Source organism: Misgurnus anguillicaudatus, chromosome 12, assembly GCF_027580225.2.
Source record: "Misgurnus anguillicaudatus chromosome 12, ASM2758022v2, whole genome shotgun sequence".
Lineage (NCBI taxonomy): Eukaryota > Metazoa > Chordata > Actinopteri > Cypriniformes > Cobitidae > Misgurnus > Misgurnus anguillicaudatus.
The window spans coordinates 17985461-18003860 of record NC_073348.2 but is presented as its reverse complement, the minus strand read 5'-3'; the positions used below and the strand labels follow the sequence as shown (position 1 = coordinate 18003860).

General features: G+C 36.2%; 2 protein-coding genes across 2 annotated transcripts; both read right to left on the bottom strand.

The window, feature by feature from the left end:
• Window positions 1-1915: 1915 nt before the first annotated feature.
• pmaip1 (phorbol-12-myristate-13-acetate-induced protein 1) lies at window positions 1916-4775 on the bottom strand. The gene is made up of 2 exons (XM_055209046.2): window positions 3107-4775; window positions 1916-2761 (listed from the first exon to the last, which is right to left on the bottom strand). The coding sequence occupies exons 1-2, from the start codon at window positions 3117-3119 to the stop codon at window positions 2637-2639; spliced, it is 138 nt and encodes a 45-aa protein (XP_055065021.1). The 5' UTR covers window positions 3120-4775; the 3' UTR covers window positions 1916-2636.
• A 3196-nt stretch (window positions 4776-7971) lies between these two features.
• Window positions 7972-17033, bottom strand: LOC129447326 (uncharacterized). The gene is made up of 3 exons (XM_055209011.2): window positions 16756-17033; window positions 16332-16671; window positions 7972-9711 (listed from the first exon to the last, which is right to left on the bottom strand). Exons 1-3 carry the CDS (start codon window positions 16909-16911, stop codon window positions 8300-8302), a joined length of 1908 nt encoding a protein of 635 aa, XP_055064986.2. The 5' UTR covers window positions 16912-17033; the 3' UTR covers window positions 7972-8299.
• Window positions 17034-18400: the final 1367 nt, after the last annotated feature.

The window sequence follows — 18400 nt, the reverse complement described above, 5'->3', positions numbered from 1 at the left end:
TGACTACACCACAGACAGTTTGAGCTCACATATATGATCTAAATCCAAATGTCTGGACTTGAATTGTCTCATTCATTTCACAAAAATGGCCAGTCGTACACTATTATAGCTTGCAGTGCCCTTGCTTCCTGGAAGGCTATACTGATGTCTTTCTATTAGTGATCACGGCATTAATGTATGGCCTCTATACATATATATGGTTTTGTTCATGTCATAATCTGTACTTTCTGCTTTTGTTTTATACTTTGATTTTAATTGTTTTATTTTGTTTATTAGCTAATGACTCAATATTTCTCTAAATCATCTATCATGTTTTGCCATGTCTGGTGTTGAATGGTCGTCGTCTCCTATCATGCAGAGATTAAGTAAAGTTAGGGGAGGGATATTCTCTTCCCCTAAGCAAGCAGGTGTTTGACATGGTTAATTTACTATTAGTAAACGATACTTATTGAGCTGTTAAAGTAGAGATTGTGTAAAATGGATGCCCTGATTTGTAAATCTGCTTTTTACCATATAATAAAAGAATATCTTTAAGTGCCTGGAAGGGATATTGAATATTAGCTGTCCTCTTTTTTTTTTCTTTTTTTTTACATTTGTGGTCATTTCAGAGGCATAGTATGTAAGGGGATTTGAAAAGGTTTATAGTTTGCATTTGTGGTCCTCAGATGATGCCAGATCATTTCCGTTATTTCAGTGCTGATGGATGAACCGGATTTCATTCGCCTTTATTGTCACATCAAATTTGCTTTAAAAAAATTGCATCGAAGGCCTAAGCACTTTTAGTGCATCAAATACAGTTATGTAATTAATGCTGTTTATTGTATGTTGTATCTGTATAGCACATAGTAGGGCTGTCACGATTATGAAATTTGACTGACGTTAATTGCCTAATAAATGCTGACGATAATGACGAAACATTGCCTGTTTTAGGGATTTGGCGTTTAATTCTCATCGATTTTTTTGAGATCATGAATTTTTAATGCATTGTTGTAAATATTAAAATTTAATCTTTTGCAAGTAGCAGTAAATATGAATTTTTAAATCTTTAAATGCTGTTTTTCCACTGTATTGAATGGCTTTGCAATGTACTGCATTACAATGTCAGTCAAGGAGCGCTATTGGATACTGTCTTGTTTATACAGGTGCTGCAGCTCCCCCTTGTGTTTTTTAGAGAGATATGCATTCATTGCGGTGATCTAAAATCATTGCAGTGAGGTCAAACAATTGCGATCAGATGATTATTTAATAATTGTGACAGTCCTAGCACATAGTATCACTGTACCTTTTCAAAACTTTGCACTTCAAGTGTTCATATTAGTACCAAAGATAGCTTATTAGTACATCAAATATGCATATTAGTATCTCAAATGTATATATTGGTACAAAATTAAATGCATATAATGGTAGGCCTACATATTATGACACTTTTTAAAGGTTACTGCCCTGATAACAGCTGGGGGTGCATATTTTTTTATCAGTGTTAAGTTTAATACAGCTTGTAGATTAATATATACTGTGAGATTTAGCCTTGGTCTTTAGAAATGTTTCTTTAGGCAACCAGCAAATTTATTAACTGATTCTCTATATATGCTGCGTGTTACCATTTTGCTTGGATAAAGTACTTGTGTTTATAATTATGTCATCTAATGCAATGACATTCATACATAACACAAAACTTAATATTTTGCTGCCTTGAACATACTTAGTTGAAATAAACTCCAAGCTAATATCTATTAAAACATATACAGTAGTGTCCCAGTCTGTAAAAACTCAGCTAAAATCTTTTGTGATTTACTGTTTTATTATCCTACATAATGTAAACAATATTCTGTGATAATAGCCTTGATATCTCTAATAGTAACTAAGATCATGTCAAAAACTGAAATCAAACTTTGATGCTACCAATTCTTTGGCCTGGATTTCACAGACATCACATCTGTAATATATCTGAATAATAAACGTGCTTGTTATAGACAACGGTAAAGGATAATTTTAACGCTAAATCTCATGTAACAAGTAACTGTTGAGAAATAAGCTTTATGTTCTAGTAGGGATCATACACATGCAACTTCTTTTTCAAGACTTCTTTTTATTTTTAATTATTGTATTTTAATTACATCTAACGTTAACAACCAGAAGCAAAAGGTGCTATTAGTAGGCACTTATTACATAGCCTATTCATAAAAGTGAGGTACATGAAAGGTCCTGTACATAGGTAAATATTTGTGTATAATTATTATTTTATAAATCACATAAGAAAAACAAAGAAATTAGTACATTAGTAAATTCAATGATTTGCCGTCCAAGCTTTCATCTTGCTGGAGTTTAGGCTTAGTTTAATCTCCGCGCGTGCCACCTTACAGTCTCAATAATGAGAAATAAACCAATAAGCTCTGCCTAAACATCGACGGTTGAATAAATAAAACTCTTGCAGACATACAGTCCTCTGACAGACATAGCTCAGCAGTAAATAAGGTCAGCCTTAATCCCGGAAACTGCCAGTGGCCTTCGTATCTTCACCATAGAAATCCCTCTTCGTCTTTTTTTGGCGGCGTCAAGAAGACGCAGGTCGTCGGAAATGAATCCTTTTCAGATGTATATTACATTCTCCAATTCCTTCCGGAACAGTGTCATTTTCAGCCTTTGTTGTGTTTATTGGCGTTCTTCAGAGCTACTATGAGCTCCAGTAGCTTGTACTTCCAGTCAATCAAATCTCCAACTCTGCGCAACTGGAGCGCGCATTCGATGACGACAGTTTGCTCTGTTCACGGAAGAAACGAAAGTTAACGACAATTGAATACAAAGACAAAGGTGTTCATTTTATTTCAATTATATTTCTTGAATTGTAATTCTTTCTTTAATAAATTAAATTCTCAGAAAACAAACCCCATTTTTGTTTTAAATTAAATGATTTTCACCATTCAACCAAGTGGATGCGTATAGAAACCACTGATTGTAATGTTTTTCTCCTTTACATTCTTCTGTAAATTCTATATAGTCAAGTATTTAGGTACAGTGTTTAGCATGTAACAAAACGTTAATAAAGTAACTTAGGTAAAAATAAGTATTTTACTGTATTCGACAGTATCAAAGTGAAACACCTTACCTTTTTTCGCCATTTTCAATAGCCTATAGTTTAGATAAGCTGTTTACAGTACGCAGTCAGTGCAGATGCAGTCTGAAATGTCAGGTTCAAGTAAACGACTAGATAATTTCACTCTTCTAGTTCCTGTAAAACTGATTAGCTTAGTTCTCTAATTATTTTAAGATGCCCCTGCTTTTATATATGTTGTGACGTGGTACCAACGTGACCATGTCAGACTCAAAAGCCCCATCAACGTCATACTTTATGATCATGTGTTTACATGGCGTCTGTCTCTCCCGTCAGACAAAGGCTATCCCCTATAAAAACAAAAAACAACTGACCAACGTACATTTGCTGTACATTTACTGTACGTACAGATTGCGTGATAACAGTTTGACAACATAAAAGTTACCCAACTTCAATAGGGTGTACAGTGTGTCATTTTTATTCCACAATCATGATATGATGATAGTTATATAAAAATCTATCCATTTTTCTAGTAATTGCTTTATGTTTTTTCTTTACACTATCCATATTATAGCTGTGAGTGTGTGTTGATGGCTGTATTGTGAGTAATAGGCCAGCACATGAATTTCCCAGTAATATCACGCCATAAGATAAATTCCAGTAAAAATTCCAAAACATCATGCCATTTACTTTAACTGTATTAAGTTTCTCTTGCTTGTTCAGGCTTGTTTACTTTTTACTGCATATTGGAGAAGGAAGAAGCTTTCCTCAACTGTGATTGGTTGAAAAGCAGGGCATTTGAATTTTCTTTTGTTTTGTCCTTTATTTGTAACAAAAACATGCTTTCGTAACAGTCCATTCAGATCATAACCGCAGTGTTGACTGGGAATCTAAGTGTCCAAGTGTCATAATTTTGTTTTTTAAAGATACCAGCGATTAAGTCATCTTAATCACTTTTGTAGATAGCATTTATCTGTGTTTTGAAGCCATAAAACATTGTAAATCTTCATTTGACTTAAATGGACATATAATTACCAACTTTTCTTACAACTACCTGCTAACCTTTAGGTCTTAAGGTTTGTGAAGTATCTCTAATTGAATTAAATAAGAATGAAACAGAAAATGATCTAGAACTTGTAATGTCTCAAATGCTCGAAGAGTATAAATTTGCATCTTCCCGCAGGATGCCACATGATGTACAGTAGATATTTCAAAACTTTTGTATGAAATTTAAAGAACAACATAACATAACTTTATGTATTTATATTACAAAAACAATATCTAGTGTAGTGTTTGTACACATTTCTAAAAGAGAAAATAACTATTATGAACAAACATGAATATGATATTAATTTTGTTTGTGTGTGTTTACGAAATGTTATCTGTTTTCTAATGTTCTTAGAAATGCCCAATCAGGGACAGGAGTTGAAAATCAGCACTATAAACTCAATATGCTGAGCATCAGTTACAGGCTTTAATGTTTGCTTGTCCTGTCAAATAAACAAAGAAATAAATAAATAAAATAAAAGTAATGCTATTGCATAAATTCAAGTAAATTGCACCTCACAGTCCAAAACTGTTCAGCTATGTGGTGTGCCTGCTCATAGTTTTTAAGATTGCTGAGCAGTCTGCTGTTAATGTGTGTAATTTTTAATATTGCTGTGTTTTTATTGCAGCATCCTCTCAAGTGACTGATGCATGTAGAGCTTTTCGTTAGCTTTCCATCAGTTGTGGAGCAGGTACAGGTTCTCACAGGGCCGAAGTGCGACTTATTTTCAGCCCTGGAGTTTCCGGCCCACTTTAGTTCATGACTGACTATATTAAAATAATATCATTAAATCCTAAGTAGCCTACACAAGTCTGCAATAGTGCACTGTTCTCTAGGTAATTTACAAATCAATGCAAATACAGTAAACAATTATGATTTTGCTATAATTGTGCAGCCCTATCATACGTTTTTTTATATTATTCAATTAAACATATTCAAAAGCTACTAAGAGGGAACAAATGTGTTTGTGTTTTCCCCTATATTTCTATTTTTTAAAAATGGTGGGTCTTGAGATTACCTGTTGGGTTGGAAAAGTTTAGAAACTCCTGTAGCAAATACAATACACAAGCATTTATCAATACACCACACAGGATTTATTAAGTAGCCTATGCAGTGGAAAAATAAAAAAATCCTTATATTAATTTTTAGTATTTAGATCATATACATTGCCAAATGTCATAAAAGAACAAATATTTAATGGACTTGTTTTACTTAAGAAAACGTTATATTAATATGAAATGTTTTAAATTAAATGATTTTTGCATCAAATCTTTTTTGTTATCAATAGACGATGTATAATAATATTCATAGACCATTCATTATTGCATCTATGACTTAGATTTTTTTAAAATATGATTTGTATCATTTCCCTTTTAGTAGCCGTTTCAGGTCGCGCATCTAGACGTCACTCAAATATAGACGCATTTGAAACTAAACTCGTGAGCGCTTTGAAAAGCAGAAGAAACCCGTGCGTCCAAAGCCGGCAAATTACGCGAGTGGAGCTGGATAAGTGCTGGCAGCAGCAACATTCAACCCGGTGGCATGACAACTCCGGCCCTCGAGGCAAAAAAAAAAAAAAAATTTTGGCCAATCCGGTTGTCTCAGCATTTCAACATCTCATTTCCAACATCTCATGAAATAACCTATTTGACCACTAGAGTACAGCAGTGCTTAACCATCACATTCAATGCCTATAAGAAATTCTAACATAATAAATTCTAAAGTAAATGAAAATTGAACTGTTTAAGGATCAGTTCTCATATAATAATATTATTACCTGGCGTGTAACTGAAAATAAATCTAAATATGCTTTGAAATGGAACAAATTTTTTTTAAAGAGTTGCGCAGGATAGAAAACTACTTTCCATTAACGATTGACATTTGTGAATGACATCTTCTCTGAGCGGACTGTCGGAGCTTCAGGGGAGACTGAAGATAAAACTAACTAACTATTAATTTTCGATTTCTGTGTTATTTCACACCAACAAAATGAGTTGTTCAGTAGTTGAGGAATTTAGTGGTAAACAGGTACAAATCTCCCAAAACACATTATTGTATAGATGGGAAGTAAACAAAAAAAAGATATATTATTTGTATCATTAAAAATTTATATTTTTTTGTAATAACCCTTTTAATTTCTGGGGTAATTTTTACCCCCAGGGAACTCTAACATAAACAGGACAATAGGGGCTTATGAGGGTTAATATTATTGACACTATACTCATCATAGAAGACTGATAAAACATTTCAGTGGCATCTAGAGTTGTGTTACTCAAAGACATAATTGTACTTTATTATTTAATCGGTATCTGCATCTTAAGAGTGCAGCAGTTCCAACTATTTTCACATTTCATTGTCATCTGATGAAGTCCTCTTACAGTGGAAAGACCCAATATTTATGAGAGTAATAATTCAGAGGTAAGTTTCTCCTCGTTTTTGTTCTGCAAAGTTACAGGAGAAAATAAAGAGGATTCTCCCGTTGACAATAGACGGGTTGCAAGTTTACAAACATTGCAGGGTGCGCGCGCATCCAGGGGGCAGAAAGAGGAGACGTGCATTGTGTTGTACGCTAGAAGCTGTGTCTGTAAGTCAAAATGCCAAGGAGTTGTTGCGTGGAAAATAGTACCAACAGATTAGGGTTAGTGCTGGGTGCCTGATGTTAACATACCAGTAGATGCGACTATTACGTTACTAGCCTAGCATTATAATTTATACATGTATCACAGTAACACTGCAAAAATAAAGACAGAAAAACAGATCCAACTAAAATCAAGTTTTATTTATATACAAACAATAAAGAACGCAAGAAAGATTGTTGCAGTAGCGGATCAGCTCACCAATCGGGCTTTCTGCCTCCTGGATGCGCGCGCACTCTGTTTGTAAACTTTCAACCCGTCTATTGCCTTAGCCTGAAATCTGCTGCCGATTACAGCCACCCTGACTGGAAATACCAATGGGGCATCTCATATAGCAAACTAATTAACGTAGTTAATAAAAGAAGTGATGATGGAATTAATCCACAATTACATATTTAATTAATAACAATATACGCACAACCGGCGCAACGTCATAGAATGTCTCTGAACAGGTTCACGCCCACTTTTGGGGGAAAACAGACTATACGTTCCATTGGCTTCCATTTAAAACAGCGGAACAAAGCAACCTTCGTACACAGCCGGCAGGCGCAAACAACCCACGAAATCACTCAGATCAAACATGCCGATCAACCATCTGTCCACCCTGCCCGCCACAGAGCGCGAAAGACACACCAACACATCCAACTTGGTCAATACAAAAACATGTCTCCCTCATTCTCACAGCATCAAACCTGTGCAACAACGCTCCCTATTGGCCAGAGGTGTCTTACCCGGACATTTTACTCGTACCTCAACGAGTCAACAGGGAAGCAAGTGAATGATTTTACTTCGTATTTGAAAGTTACTTCGTATTTATTTATTATGTCTTTATATTTAGAGTAATGAGTGCACTTTTCCGTCCAGCCATACAACTAACTGGCTTAGCGATATTTCCAGCTATCACTGGATGGCGTTGTTACACAAATTTGACGCTGTAAGAATGAAAGGGACATGCTTCCACATTGACCAAATTAAACGTGTCAATGCATCCCCCGGGCTCCACGGCGGGCAGGGGACAGACAACTACTCAACATGTCCAATCCGAGTGACTTCACAAGTCACCCACGCCTGCCGGCTGTGCAAAAACGCCGCCCCGCTCCGCCACCCCGAATGGAAGCCAATGGAAGGGCTGCTTCTATCACCCAAAAAGGGGCGGTGACGAAATTTACAGTCAAGTTCCCAGATGTGCCGGTAGTCTGTATATGAACTAATATATTAACCAGACAGACTCTTCATTAGTTGCTAATGAGGAAATTATTAATGAATAGCTTATAGTAATACATTAATTCAGTATTATGTGTGCATTAGTTAAGCATGAATTCATGATTATTAGTGCACCCTTATTGTAAAGTGTTACCGGATTCTCTTCAGTGTGAACTATCAGATGGGTCTTCAGGACATCTTGTCGAGCACTGAGAGCATTTGTTAAGTCTTTCTCTTGTATGAGTTCTCTGGTGTAAAACTCTTCCCACAAACACTACAGTGATGAGGTTTCTCTCCAGTGTGAAGTCTCAGATGAACTCTAAAAGAGCTATGAGAAGTGAAGCTCTTTCCACAGTGAGATCAGACGTAAGGTTTCTCTCGAGCGTGAACTCTCTCATGGGCTTTTAAGTTACCTAACTGAGCAAACGTCTTCTCACAGTGAGAGCATTTGTAAGGTTTTTCACCTGTATGAATTCTCTGATGATAAAGTAAGATGATATGTTCCCCAAAACTCCTCCCACAGACACTACAGTGATAAGGTTTGTGATTTCTCTCATGTACTCGGACCTGACTTGGATAAGAGAAGCCCTTTCCACATTGAGAGCAGACGTAAGGTTTCTCTCCAGTGTGAACTCTCTCATGGATTTTTAAGTTACCTGACTGAGCAAACGACTTCTCACAATGAGAGCATTTGAAAGGTTTTTCACCTGTATGAATTCTCTGGTGCTTAAGTAAGTTTGCCCGTTGACTAAAACTCTTCCCACAGACACTACAGTGATAAGGTTTCTCTCGAGTGTGAAGTCTCTCATGGATTTTTAAGTTACCTGACTGAGCAAACGACTTCTCACACTGAGAGCATTTGTAAGGTTTTTCACCTGTATGAATTCTCTGGTGATTTAGTAAGGCACGCTGTTGACTAAAACTCTTCCCACAAACATTACAGTGATAAGGTTTCTCTCCAGTGTGATTTCTCTCATGTACTCGGACCTGATTTGGATCAGAGAAACCCTTTCCACAGTGAGAGCAGACGTAAGGTTTCTCTCCAGTGTGATTTCTCTCATGTACTCGAACCTGATTTGGATCAGAGAAACCCTTTCCACAGTGAGAGCAGACGTAAGGTTTCTCTCCAGTGTGAAGTCTCTCATGGATTTTTAAGTAACCTGACTGAACAAACGACTTCTCACAATGAGAGCATTTGTAAGGTTTTTCACCTGTATGAATTCTCTGGTGCTTAAGTAAGGGTGACCGTTGACTAAAACTCTTTCCACAGACACTACAGTTATAAGGTTTCTCTCCAGTGTGAAGTCTCTCATGGGCTTTTAAGTTAGCTGAATAAGTAAACGTCTTCTCACAGTGAGAGCATTTGTAAGGTTTTTCACCTGTATGAATTCTCTGGTGATTTAGTAAGGTACCCTGGTGAGTAAAACTCTTCCCACAAACATCACAGTGATGACGTTTCTCTCCAGTGTGAACTCTCTCATGGATTGTAAGACTAGATTTATGACTGAAACGTTCATCACAGTATGAACATTGATAGGGTTTCTCTGCAGTGTGTAGTGTTTGGTGTGACTTTAAAGAGAATGAACCCCTGAAGGTTTTTCCACATTCACTACACTGATATGGTTTCTTATTGGTGTGTTTCTTCTGATGATGTTCATGTTCTGTGTGTTGTCTCTCTAAATGTCTCTGTGAGCTTATTGTCTCTCCACCAGTGATGCAGGAACGAGACGAGGATGTTATTTCTCCATCTGAACATAATTCACTCCTCACATCTGAAAGAAATATGAAACAAATAAATACATTTGTTTTGCCTTTTACCGGATTAATGCTTAAAACAACGTTTCATTATAATAGTTTACTATGGAAAAGACTAAACATGAAACTTAGCTTATTGTGTTTCTATTCAGGGTTGATAAGATGACTTGATGAGCATGCTTAATTTATAATATGTCTAGTGAATTTGTCATTAATATATCACTTTAATATGCTGATTCAAGAAATGACACGTTTCAACTATTCAACTATCAAGGCAAGCATTTTACTTTTACAGTGCGAGCAATATTACTTACTAATCTTTGCTTTAACATCTTTTACAACAAATAACATGTTTTTGAAAAACAGTGCAAATACCTCAAACTGAAAAACAAACTGCCCAAATAAAGGAAACACTGATCACTAGTGATGTTACGTTTGTGAACAAATCGTTCTTTTTGAACGAATCTTTTAGGTGAACGAATCGTTCTCGTTCACGCCATCCATTGACTCATATTTCTCGTTCACTGAAATTTCCCTCCCTTCTTGAGGAGCACGGACAAATGAAGCACGGCTTTCTTTCCCCCTTCAAAGAGTGACAAAACTACGAGCCAATGGCAATACAATCGAGTATAAGCTGTGGCCGAGCATATGATTGGCTCAACGTACTGAATGAATACGCCCTTCACTGACCGTGCCGCTGTTTTGAGTCTGAACGAACGAGAGAGAGAGACAGGGATTGCGTTCTTAAACAAACTGAATGACTGGTACAAGTTACAACCTAATGAATGAGATGAATGAGAGGGATCGTATAGAAAGCGAGAGCAACGTAAACAATCTTGTGAAAGAATCATGTGGTTTTATTTTAGTAAAGTTATAGTAACCATGTTTAGGCGGACTATTTACCTTAATACAAATGATAATCAAGGTAATTACTGTTGAAAAATTTGGTATTTTTGTTTAATATAGTTTTATATATCTATATAGTTTAAAGGGATAGTTCGGCCAAAAACGATATTAAACCCATTATTTACTCACCCCCAAGCTGTCCAAGTGCACACGTCCATCGCCCCTCAGACAAACACATCCTCGGACACTCCAGAAAACATTTTAGATCTTTCTGTTGACCAAATGCAATGCCACGGGGCCCAGCAACAGTCCACGACCCCCAAGTCCAAAAAAAGTGCGTCCATCCTTCACAAATCAAATCCAAATGGCTCCAGGATGACAAACAAAGGTCTTCTGAGGGTAATCCGTGCAGTGTTGTTGTAGAAATATCCATATTTAAAATGTTATTAACGTAATTAAATACCTTCCGGTAGCGCCGCCATCTTAGACTCAGGAGAGAGTATTAGCGTAGTGTACGCACTTTTCTTAGTGACGTATGACAAATTCGGAGGGCGGGGGACAGAGCAGCAGCAAAGAAACCGCTGTATGCTGCGTTAGCGTAAGCGCTCATCCTGAATGCGGATGACTCTAAGATGGCGGCGCTACCGAAAGGTATTTAATTACGTTAATAACATTTTAAATATGGATATTTCTACAACAACACCGCACAGATTACCATCAGAAGACCTTTGTTTATCATCCTGGAGCCGTTTGGATTTAATTTGTGAAGGATGGACGCACTTTTTTTGGACTTGAAGGTCGTGGACTATTGCTGGACCCCGTAACATTACATTTAATCAACAGAAAGATCTAAAATATTTTCTAAAATATGCGAAAATGTGTTTGTCTGAAAAACGATGGACATATGCAACTTGGACTGCTTGGGGTGAGTAAATAATGGGTTTAATATCGTTTTTGGCCGAACTATCCCTTTAATCCACCCTTTCACTGAACTTAAATCAGTCATCTGCGTCTGAACGAAGTCTTGAACGACATGACCGAAATTATATGATTCATGAACGAGGATCTGATGACTGACTGAACCAGAGGAGGCATGCACGGGAGTCTTTATTTACAACAAATCCAGATTAGTATTAGTACCATAAATGTACGTGTGTCTTAATATATTCTGTAGCTTGATAAAAATTATGCTTAGTATTTCACAATTTGAGCTTTATTAAAAACTAATGAGTTTTTGCAAGTCTTTCATTGTCTTATAACACATAATGACACACATCTTCCCACCTATTGGAGTATTTATTAAGAAATGGTCACTGAACAAATCAGTGAACGACCCTGAACAAATCATTTTGGTGAACGAACTGAAAATGAACGAGTCACCTAAATGAACGAAAATTTCCATCACTACTGATCACCATAATGGTGGTCAAACAATTTCACTAAAACCCTATCTAAATTTTGTTAAAGGGGCCATGTCACAAGACATTTTTAAAATGTCAAATAAATCTTTGGTGTCCCCAGAGTGCATATGTGAAGTTTTAGCTCAAAATACCAAATAAATAATTTATTATAACATTGACACAAAAATGATGGTGGTTTGTTGCAATTGAAACTCAATTGTGCTGTGAATTATATTCTCTCTCTCTTTGCACTAAATGGCAGTGCCGTGGTTGGATAGTGCATATTAAGGTGTAGGGCTGGGACGATTCACTAATCTGGAGATTTAATACTATCCCGATACTTTTGTGACAATTCAATATATCGTGCGATTCTGTTGCTATTGCGATTCGTTGTTTCAATCTTTGTGATTTTTTTTGCCTAATAAAGACTAGAAAATTTAAAATACTTGATCATACTTTTTTGTGCAGGCCTAATTAAAAAGAAAGAAATACATTTGAATATCTTCAAATAAGCCTGAACTTCAAATAAGCCTGAACAACTTCAAATACATCCTATATTTAAAGGTGCGTTGTGTAACTTCTAGAAGGATCTCTTGACAGAAATGCAATATAATATACTTAACTACAATATCAGTGGTGTATAAAGACCTTACATCAGGGGTCGGCAACAGGCGGCCCGCGGGCCAAAAGTGGCCCGCCAGGAATATTTTCTGGCCCGCCGGATTAATTTGAAGTCCGTTTTTTATTTTTTTTTTAAATCAGACTTTTTTTATTTTACAATACCAGTTTACAAAAATGGCCCCGTGTATCATTCCTTCATTCGTTTTTTCAAATCAAGACCAAAAAGAAAATAAAGAAAGGAAAACGACTTGTTTTCTATTATTTATGTCCTTAACTAAAATCAAACGACTCGTTTTCTGAATGTGCGCTCAGATCAAAAATAAAAAAAAAGAATGAAAACGAGTTCGGACAAATTTTTATTGAACACCTTAGCAGACATATACCAATGAAATAAATTTAAACAGATCCGGTAGCCTACTAACAGATTACATTTTATGAGGGGTTTTAATAAGGGTTTGAATAGCAACCATGCTTTCCTGTATGTCTCATTCGCTTACAGTCCGACTTTTGAACTTTTTTCATTATTATTTATTCGCGTATAACACACTAATAAATAATATGTATTACCTGATAAAAAATATTTGCACTAAATGCTGCACAAAACTCTTCCTCTAGCCCAGCGGTCCCCAACCACCGGGTCGTGGACAAGTTGCCATCAGCTTGCAAGAATGTCCTGAAAAAATGCGTATACGGGCCGCTCTTTCTCGTTCTCTTTCTCTACCAGCACATCCGCGATCATTACTGTCATTAGAGTTTGAGCATACTTCTAAAAAACAATCGATCAAATAATTGCAGAGGGATAACTTCATGAATCATTTGCAAATTTACCTCGTAAATCATGTCAATGCATCACACGTGAAGATGTTAAACTTCGTGACATCGCAAATTACTGAAAAGTAATTGCAGGCTTTTAGAAATAAACCCTTTTACTGCAGTAATATTTTAACTAATACAATTTTAACGTAAATGTCAAAGGAATCTACTGTTCTGTTCTGTTACTTGAACTTGGGGCTCGAGCCCGACCTATTTGGTTCGACCTGCCTTTGAGAACAGCAAGTCAAGTTCGTTTACCGTTAATTATTAAGACTAAATGGGCAGATAAATTCGTTAAAAAATGAAAGTAATCCGCCAAAATATGGTTTTACATGTCTATTAAAATAAAGCCATTATTAATTTTTCCTAACGCATAGTTCTCTTTGTCTCCGTTTAAAACGTTATAAATTTGGCAAAGGAGGATTTTCAGCAATTAGTTTGAACAGCAATTCCGCAACCAACTATGATTTCGGTTTATGTTGGTTAGAAGTGAGAGGCTTTGTCCTATTTAATTTATTATTTATATTTCATTATTTTTTCTGACATTTTTTCTCTGCTGACAATACAATGTTAAAATAATATTTATATTGGCACGAACACAATTTTTGTATAACATTTATAATTGTTATAGGCTACTTCATCTCTCTCTTTTCGTTAGAGACATTTGAATGTGAGATTCTGGAAACGAGATCTAACGTTATGTTTTGCGGACCCGTCAGGTCGGGAAATAAAGCGGGTGAACACAGAGTGTATTTTAAGCGGTTTACTGAATAGAACCTTGTCGGAGCTGGACAAAAAAAAAACAGTCCAGCGGAGACCTCCTTAAACCTTAGGTGTGTATGTGTGTGTCCCGGATAAATATTAATAAAAAAAAGGAATACAGTTCAAAAGTCGGACTGTAAGTCTTTCATGAGAGCATAAATGCCTGTAATACTATAGTACTATTTAAAATGATTTCATTGATATATTATGCCTATAAAGGTGTTAAATAAAAAATGTGTCTAATCCAGTAATTAATTTTTTGATCTGAGCACACAATCGGAAAACCATGGTGGTTAATTTTTTCATTTTTGTTTTTAATTTGAAAAAACGATTGAACAAATGATTCACAGACTCATAACCATGCTTTTAAAAAATTTTAATGCCGTCTTTTAAATAGGAAATAAAGACAATGTTTCTTGACAAAAGATCAGATAGCCTATACTAGGCTAATTAAAAATAAGACGCAAGTGTGCCAACAGCAGTTGGCCCGCCATCTACTGGCTAAAAAAATATTGGCCCGTGGCCAAAGTTACTTGCCGACCCCTGCCTTACATAATGAACTGTATTGTTTATATTACCTTAGAATGAGCTGTCTGAAACCGCCTACTTCCATATGTATAGTAGGCAAAAAGCAGTAGGCGAGGCGAGTAGTAAGTCCAAATACTATACAAATGCAAATACATCAATTAAACAGCTGTTCCTTTTGGTTAAATTGTGCTAGTTTAACGTCATTCCAATTAAAGGTCCTGTTCTTTCTGTGTTTTTGAAGCTATGATTGTGTTTACAGTGCAAAATATAACATTTGTTCATGTTTCGTCTGTAAAAAAAAAACAGTATTTTTCACACAATTTACACAATTTCAATTTACAATTTTCATTGCCTTAAAAGGGCTGATGTCTTTCTTGTTCTATGAAGTCCCTCCTTCAGAAATATGTAATGAGTTCTGATTGTGTAGTTTGTTTAGTGTGTTGTGATTCGACAGCAGCTTAGCTAAGCAGAGCCGTTTGAGCCAAAGCTGGCGACTAACATATTCCAGAGGGCTTACGCAAATTCACTTGTTAGGCTTAAATTTTAATGATTTGTTTCATTTTAAGTCACCGTTATGGTGATCAGTGTTTGTTTTAGCTCTTGAGCCATGACATGCTAGTCTTTCCCTGGGTGTATAAACTCTGTGTTTATACCATGGTATGTTTAAATACTCAATTCTGATTGGCTGTAATCAAACTGACTGGAACTACCTGTGCATTAAACGGTTTAAATGCACAGGTAGTTCCAGTCAGTTTGATTACAGTTAGAAATATATCCAGAATAAATCCTTTAATGCATGGCTAGCCATGGATTATCCCTTACATATAAAACACATTTGTCATAGCTATATAAAGTTAGAGTTGCACAGTGGTTGTTGGTACATAGTGGTAAAGACCATCTAATTAAATGATTTACTCACATATCAAAAATTTCTATTAAGGATTTCTAGAAACTATGGACAAAAGTTAAGCTTACCTGAATCTAAAGAAAGTACTAGATTCTTCCCAAAAGTAATGGAAGGACTAGAGATGTATTTCATTATTATAACCATAAAGTACTGAACATGGACCCACAAGCTTAAAATACACGCTGATGGCAAGTTCTGCAATCCTACTGTATACAATACAGATTTTAATTTTGTATTTTTTTTAAATATATAGAACAATTTATTTAAATTGGAAAAATTTGTCTGTCTTTTATCAGCCTCACCAATTGCAATTGTTATAATTTATATTTGTGCTGGTCAGTTATGAACAATAGGTAAATTTAAACTGCTACCAAAAATTTGATGGGACCAAATGTATTCAGATGGTTACAGTTATTGTTTAGCCTGTTAAATACTAAATAAACATCTTGTTTATGTATACTTTCATTCTTTCCTGTTTGTTACTTGATAAGACTATTAAAAACATTCTGTGTCGGAATCGCCCATGAAAAATCATGATTGTGCATCTCTAATTTTGCATATCGTTAAAACAACAACCACACTATTATCTAAAACGATATATCTTGTACACCATTAGAGCTTTACAACAATACATAGTTTGTCAAGATTATTTTTGGTTTAGAGTAGGCTATCGGTTTAATAGTTACATAAACAATTTGTGTGGGCCCGCAACAGTTGAGGATAAAATAGTAAAAATACAATAATAATTGAGGAGACATACCTGACAGAATAAAATAATGATCATCATTAGGATTGTCTTCATGTTCATCAGGTGTGGGTTCAGTTTTCATTTCTGTGGGTTCAGTTTTCATGAGGTTCCTGCAGTCGATGAGTTTGACTGAACACATCTTGAGTTTGGTCGGCAGGATCTGCTGCTGTTCTCCAGCGTTACAGACAGAATCCAGAGACTCTGTGGAGGTTTGATCATCCTGTAAGCTCCGTTTACTATCACACACTGTAGTGTCCTGAGCGTCTGTGGGCTTTGACTCAGTATAACAGAGTAAAGTTAGACTGAGCTCGGAGTCCTGTGTGGAAGATTCACAACAAACCACATCCACATCCTCACAACATAACACACACACAGAGTAAGATTATAAATGATTTGATGTTGTCAAACAGGTAAAGGATGTTTAAGCTGTACAAACCTCTCTCTTCAGTCCTTCATCTCCTCTTGATCTCAGCTTTGTTTCCAGTAACGCCAACTCTTTCTTCAGCTGAGAGATTTCTGTGATGAAATCATCAATATCCAGCATGGACAGATCGGTTCCTACTGATTTACAGCACATCTCATCTCTCATCATCAACACTAAAATACACAGAGACAAGACTCTGTTTACACTCAATAAAACACTCAAGAGAGAAAAACACTGAGGATACACAAACACATCACACGCGAGCTCTTCCTCTTCTTCCTTTCTTTAGTGGGTTTATCGGCGAACTAAAGAGCTGCAGCGCCTCCTGCTGTACTGGAGAGAGAAGACACTGCTCTGTTTGTCATTTGTCTCTGAAATGAATTACATTTTTTTTAGAATATAAACGTAATTAAAAACTCGTGAAGATCACCACACACATCAGAAGTGGAGAAAGTTTAAACTGTTATTGATTTCAAAATTAAATGTCCAAAAACGGCACATGAAGATGGAAACCTACTTTCCATTAACCTTGTGATTCAACTTCCACTATCTGTGTGTTGTGTGTAGTTGTGGGAATGTTTAATTCAGCTCATGTTGTTGTCAGTCTTCGACCTCCACATCAGTACTCCAGTGAGGTCAGTGATGGATTAACACAAGGGTCACAATTTCAGCATTTTCAGTTTTGTTTATGGTAGCACACAAAAAAAGTGTTTAATAAACACTTAAAGATTTTGTACCATATTTTAATTTCAGTCTTAAACGGATGTGCCTTAAACCAGTGGTTCTCAAAATGGGGGCCGTGGCCCCCTGGGAGGCCCTGAGATGGTGCCAGGGGGGCCCCAGTTTAATGAAATTTTATAAAATACATTAATTTATCATAAATTCTGTGTAATTAAACCTCATAAAATAAGGCTACTAAATCAACAGCACAACATTGTATAATTTAATATGTTTTGTTTAATTAAAATTTTAAATTTTGGAATATTTTATGTCACAAAATTTTCTTTGGGGGGCCATGAAGGGGTGCACCGTACACAAGGGGGGCTGCAAAAGTTTGAGAACCACTGCCTTAAACGTCTTGGAAAGCGCCTCTTGCTCTTTGATCGCCTCCTGGTGGCTGGCTGCAGTACAAGTCATAAACCCCGCCCTCTCCATGCAAACGAATGGGACTCTGCTCTAAATAAAACAATTATATACATTTCCAATAAAATGTTCATAGGTCCTTTAAGGTAAGTTAGTTGTTATCACGCTGATATATGTTCAATTGTTCCTATTTGTGATAAATTTCATTTTGATAGTAATTTGATGCTATAGGGAATGTGGAGTTGACGTCACGCGGTGTTGCATTATGTGTAATCCGCCATATTTGCAGGCACGCGTCCTATCCCGCTGTATTTGAGTTCATGTGTTGGAAGTTGTTTTTGTATTTTCTGTCGAGATTTTAATAAACTTCGATATGTTTGGTCAATACTGCTCGATCAAGCAGGTCACGCGATTGTTCAGGGAGGAAACTGAACAACGGAATACGTTTTTCCAGCTTTTATTCGTGGAAAAAACAAAGGAAGCCGGTGCAGGAGCTGACGAAAAGATCGCGTGGTTTGCATGCTGTAATCAGGAGAAAAACGTTTACTTTTAAAAAAAAATCCCTGCATCAGCG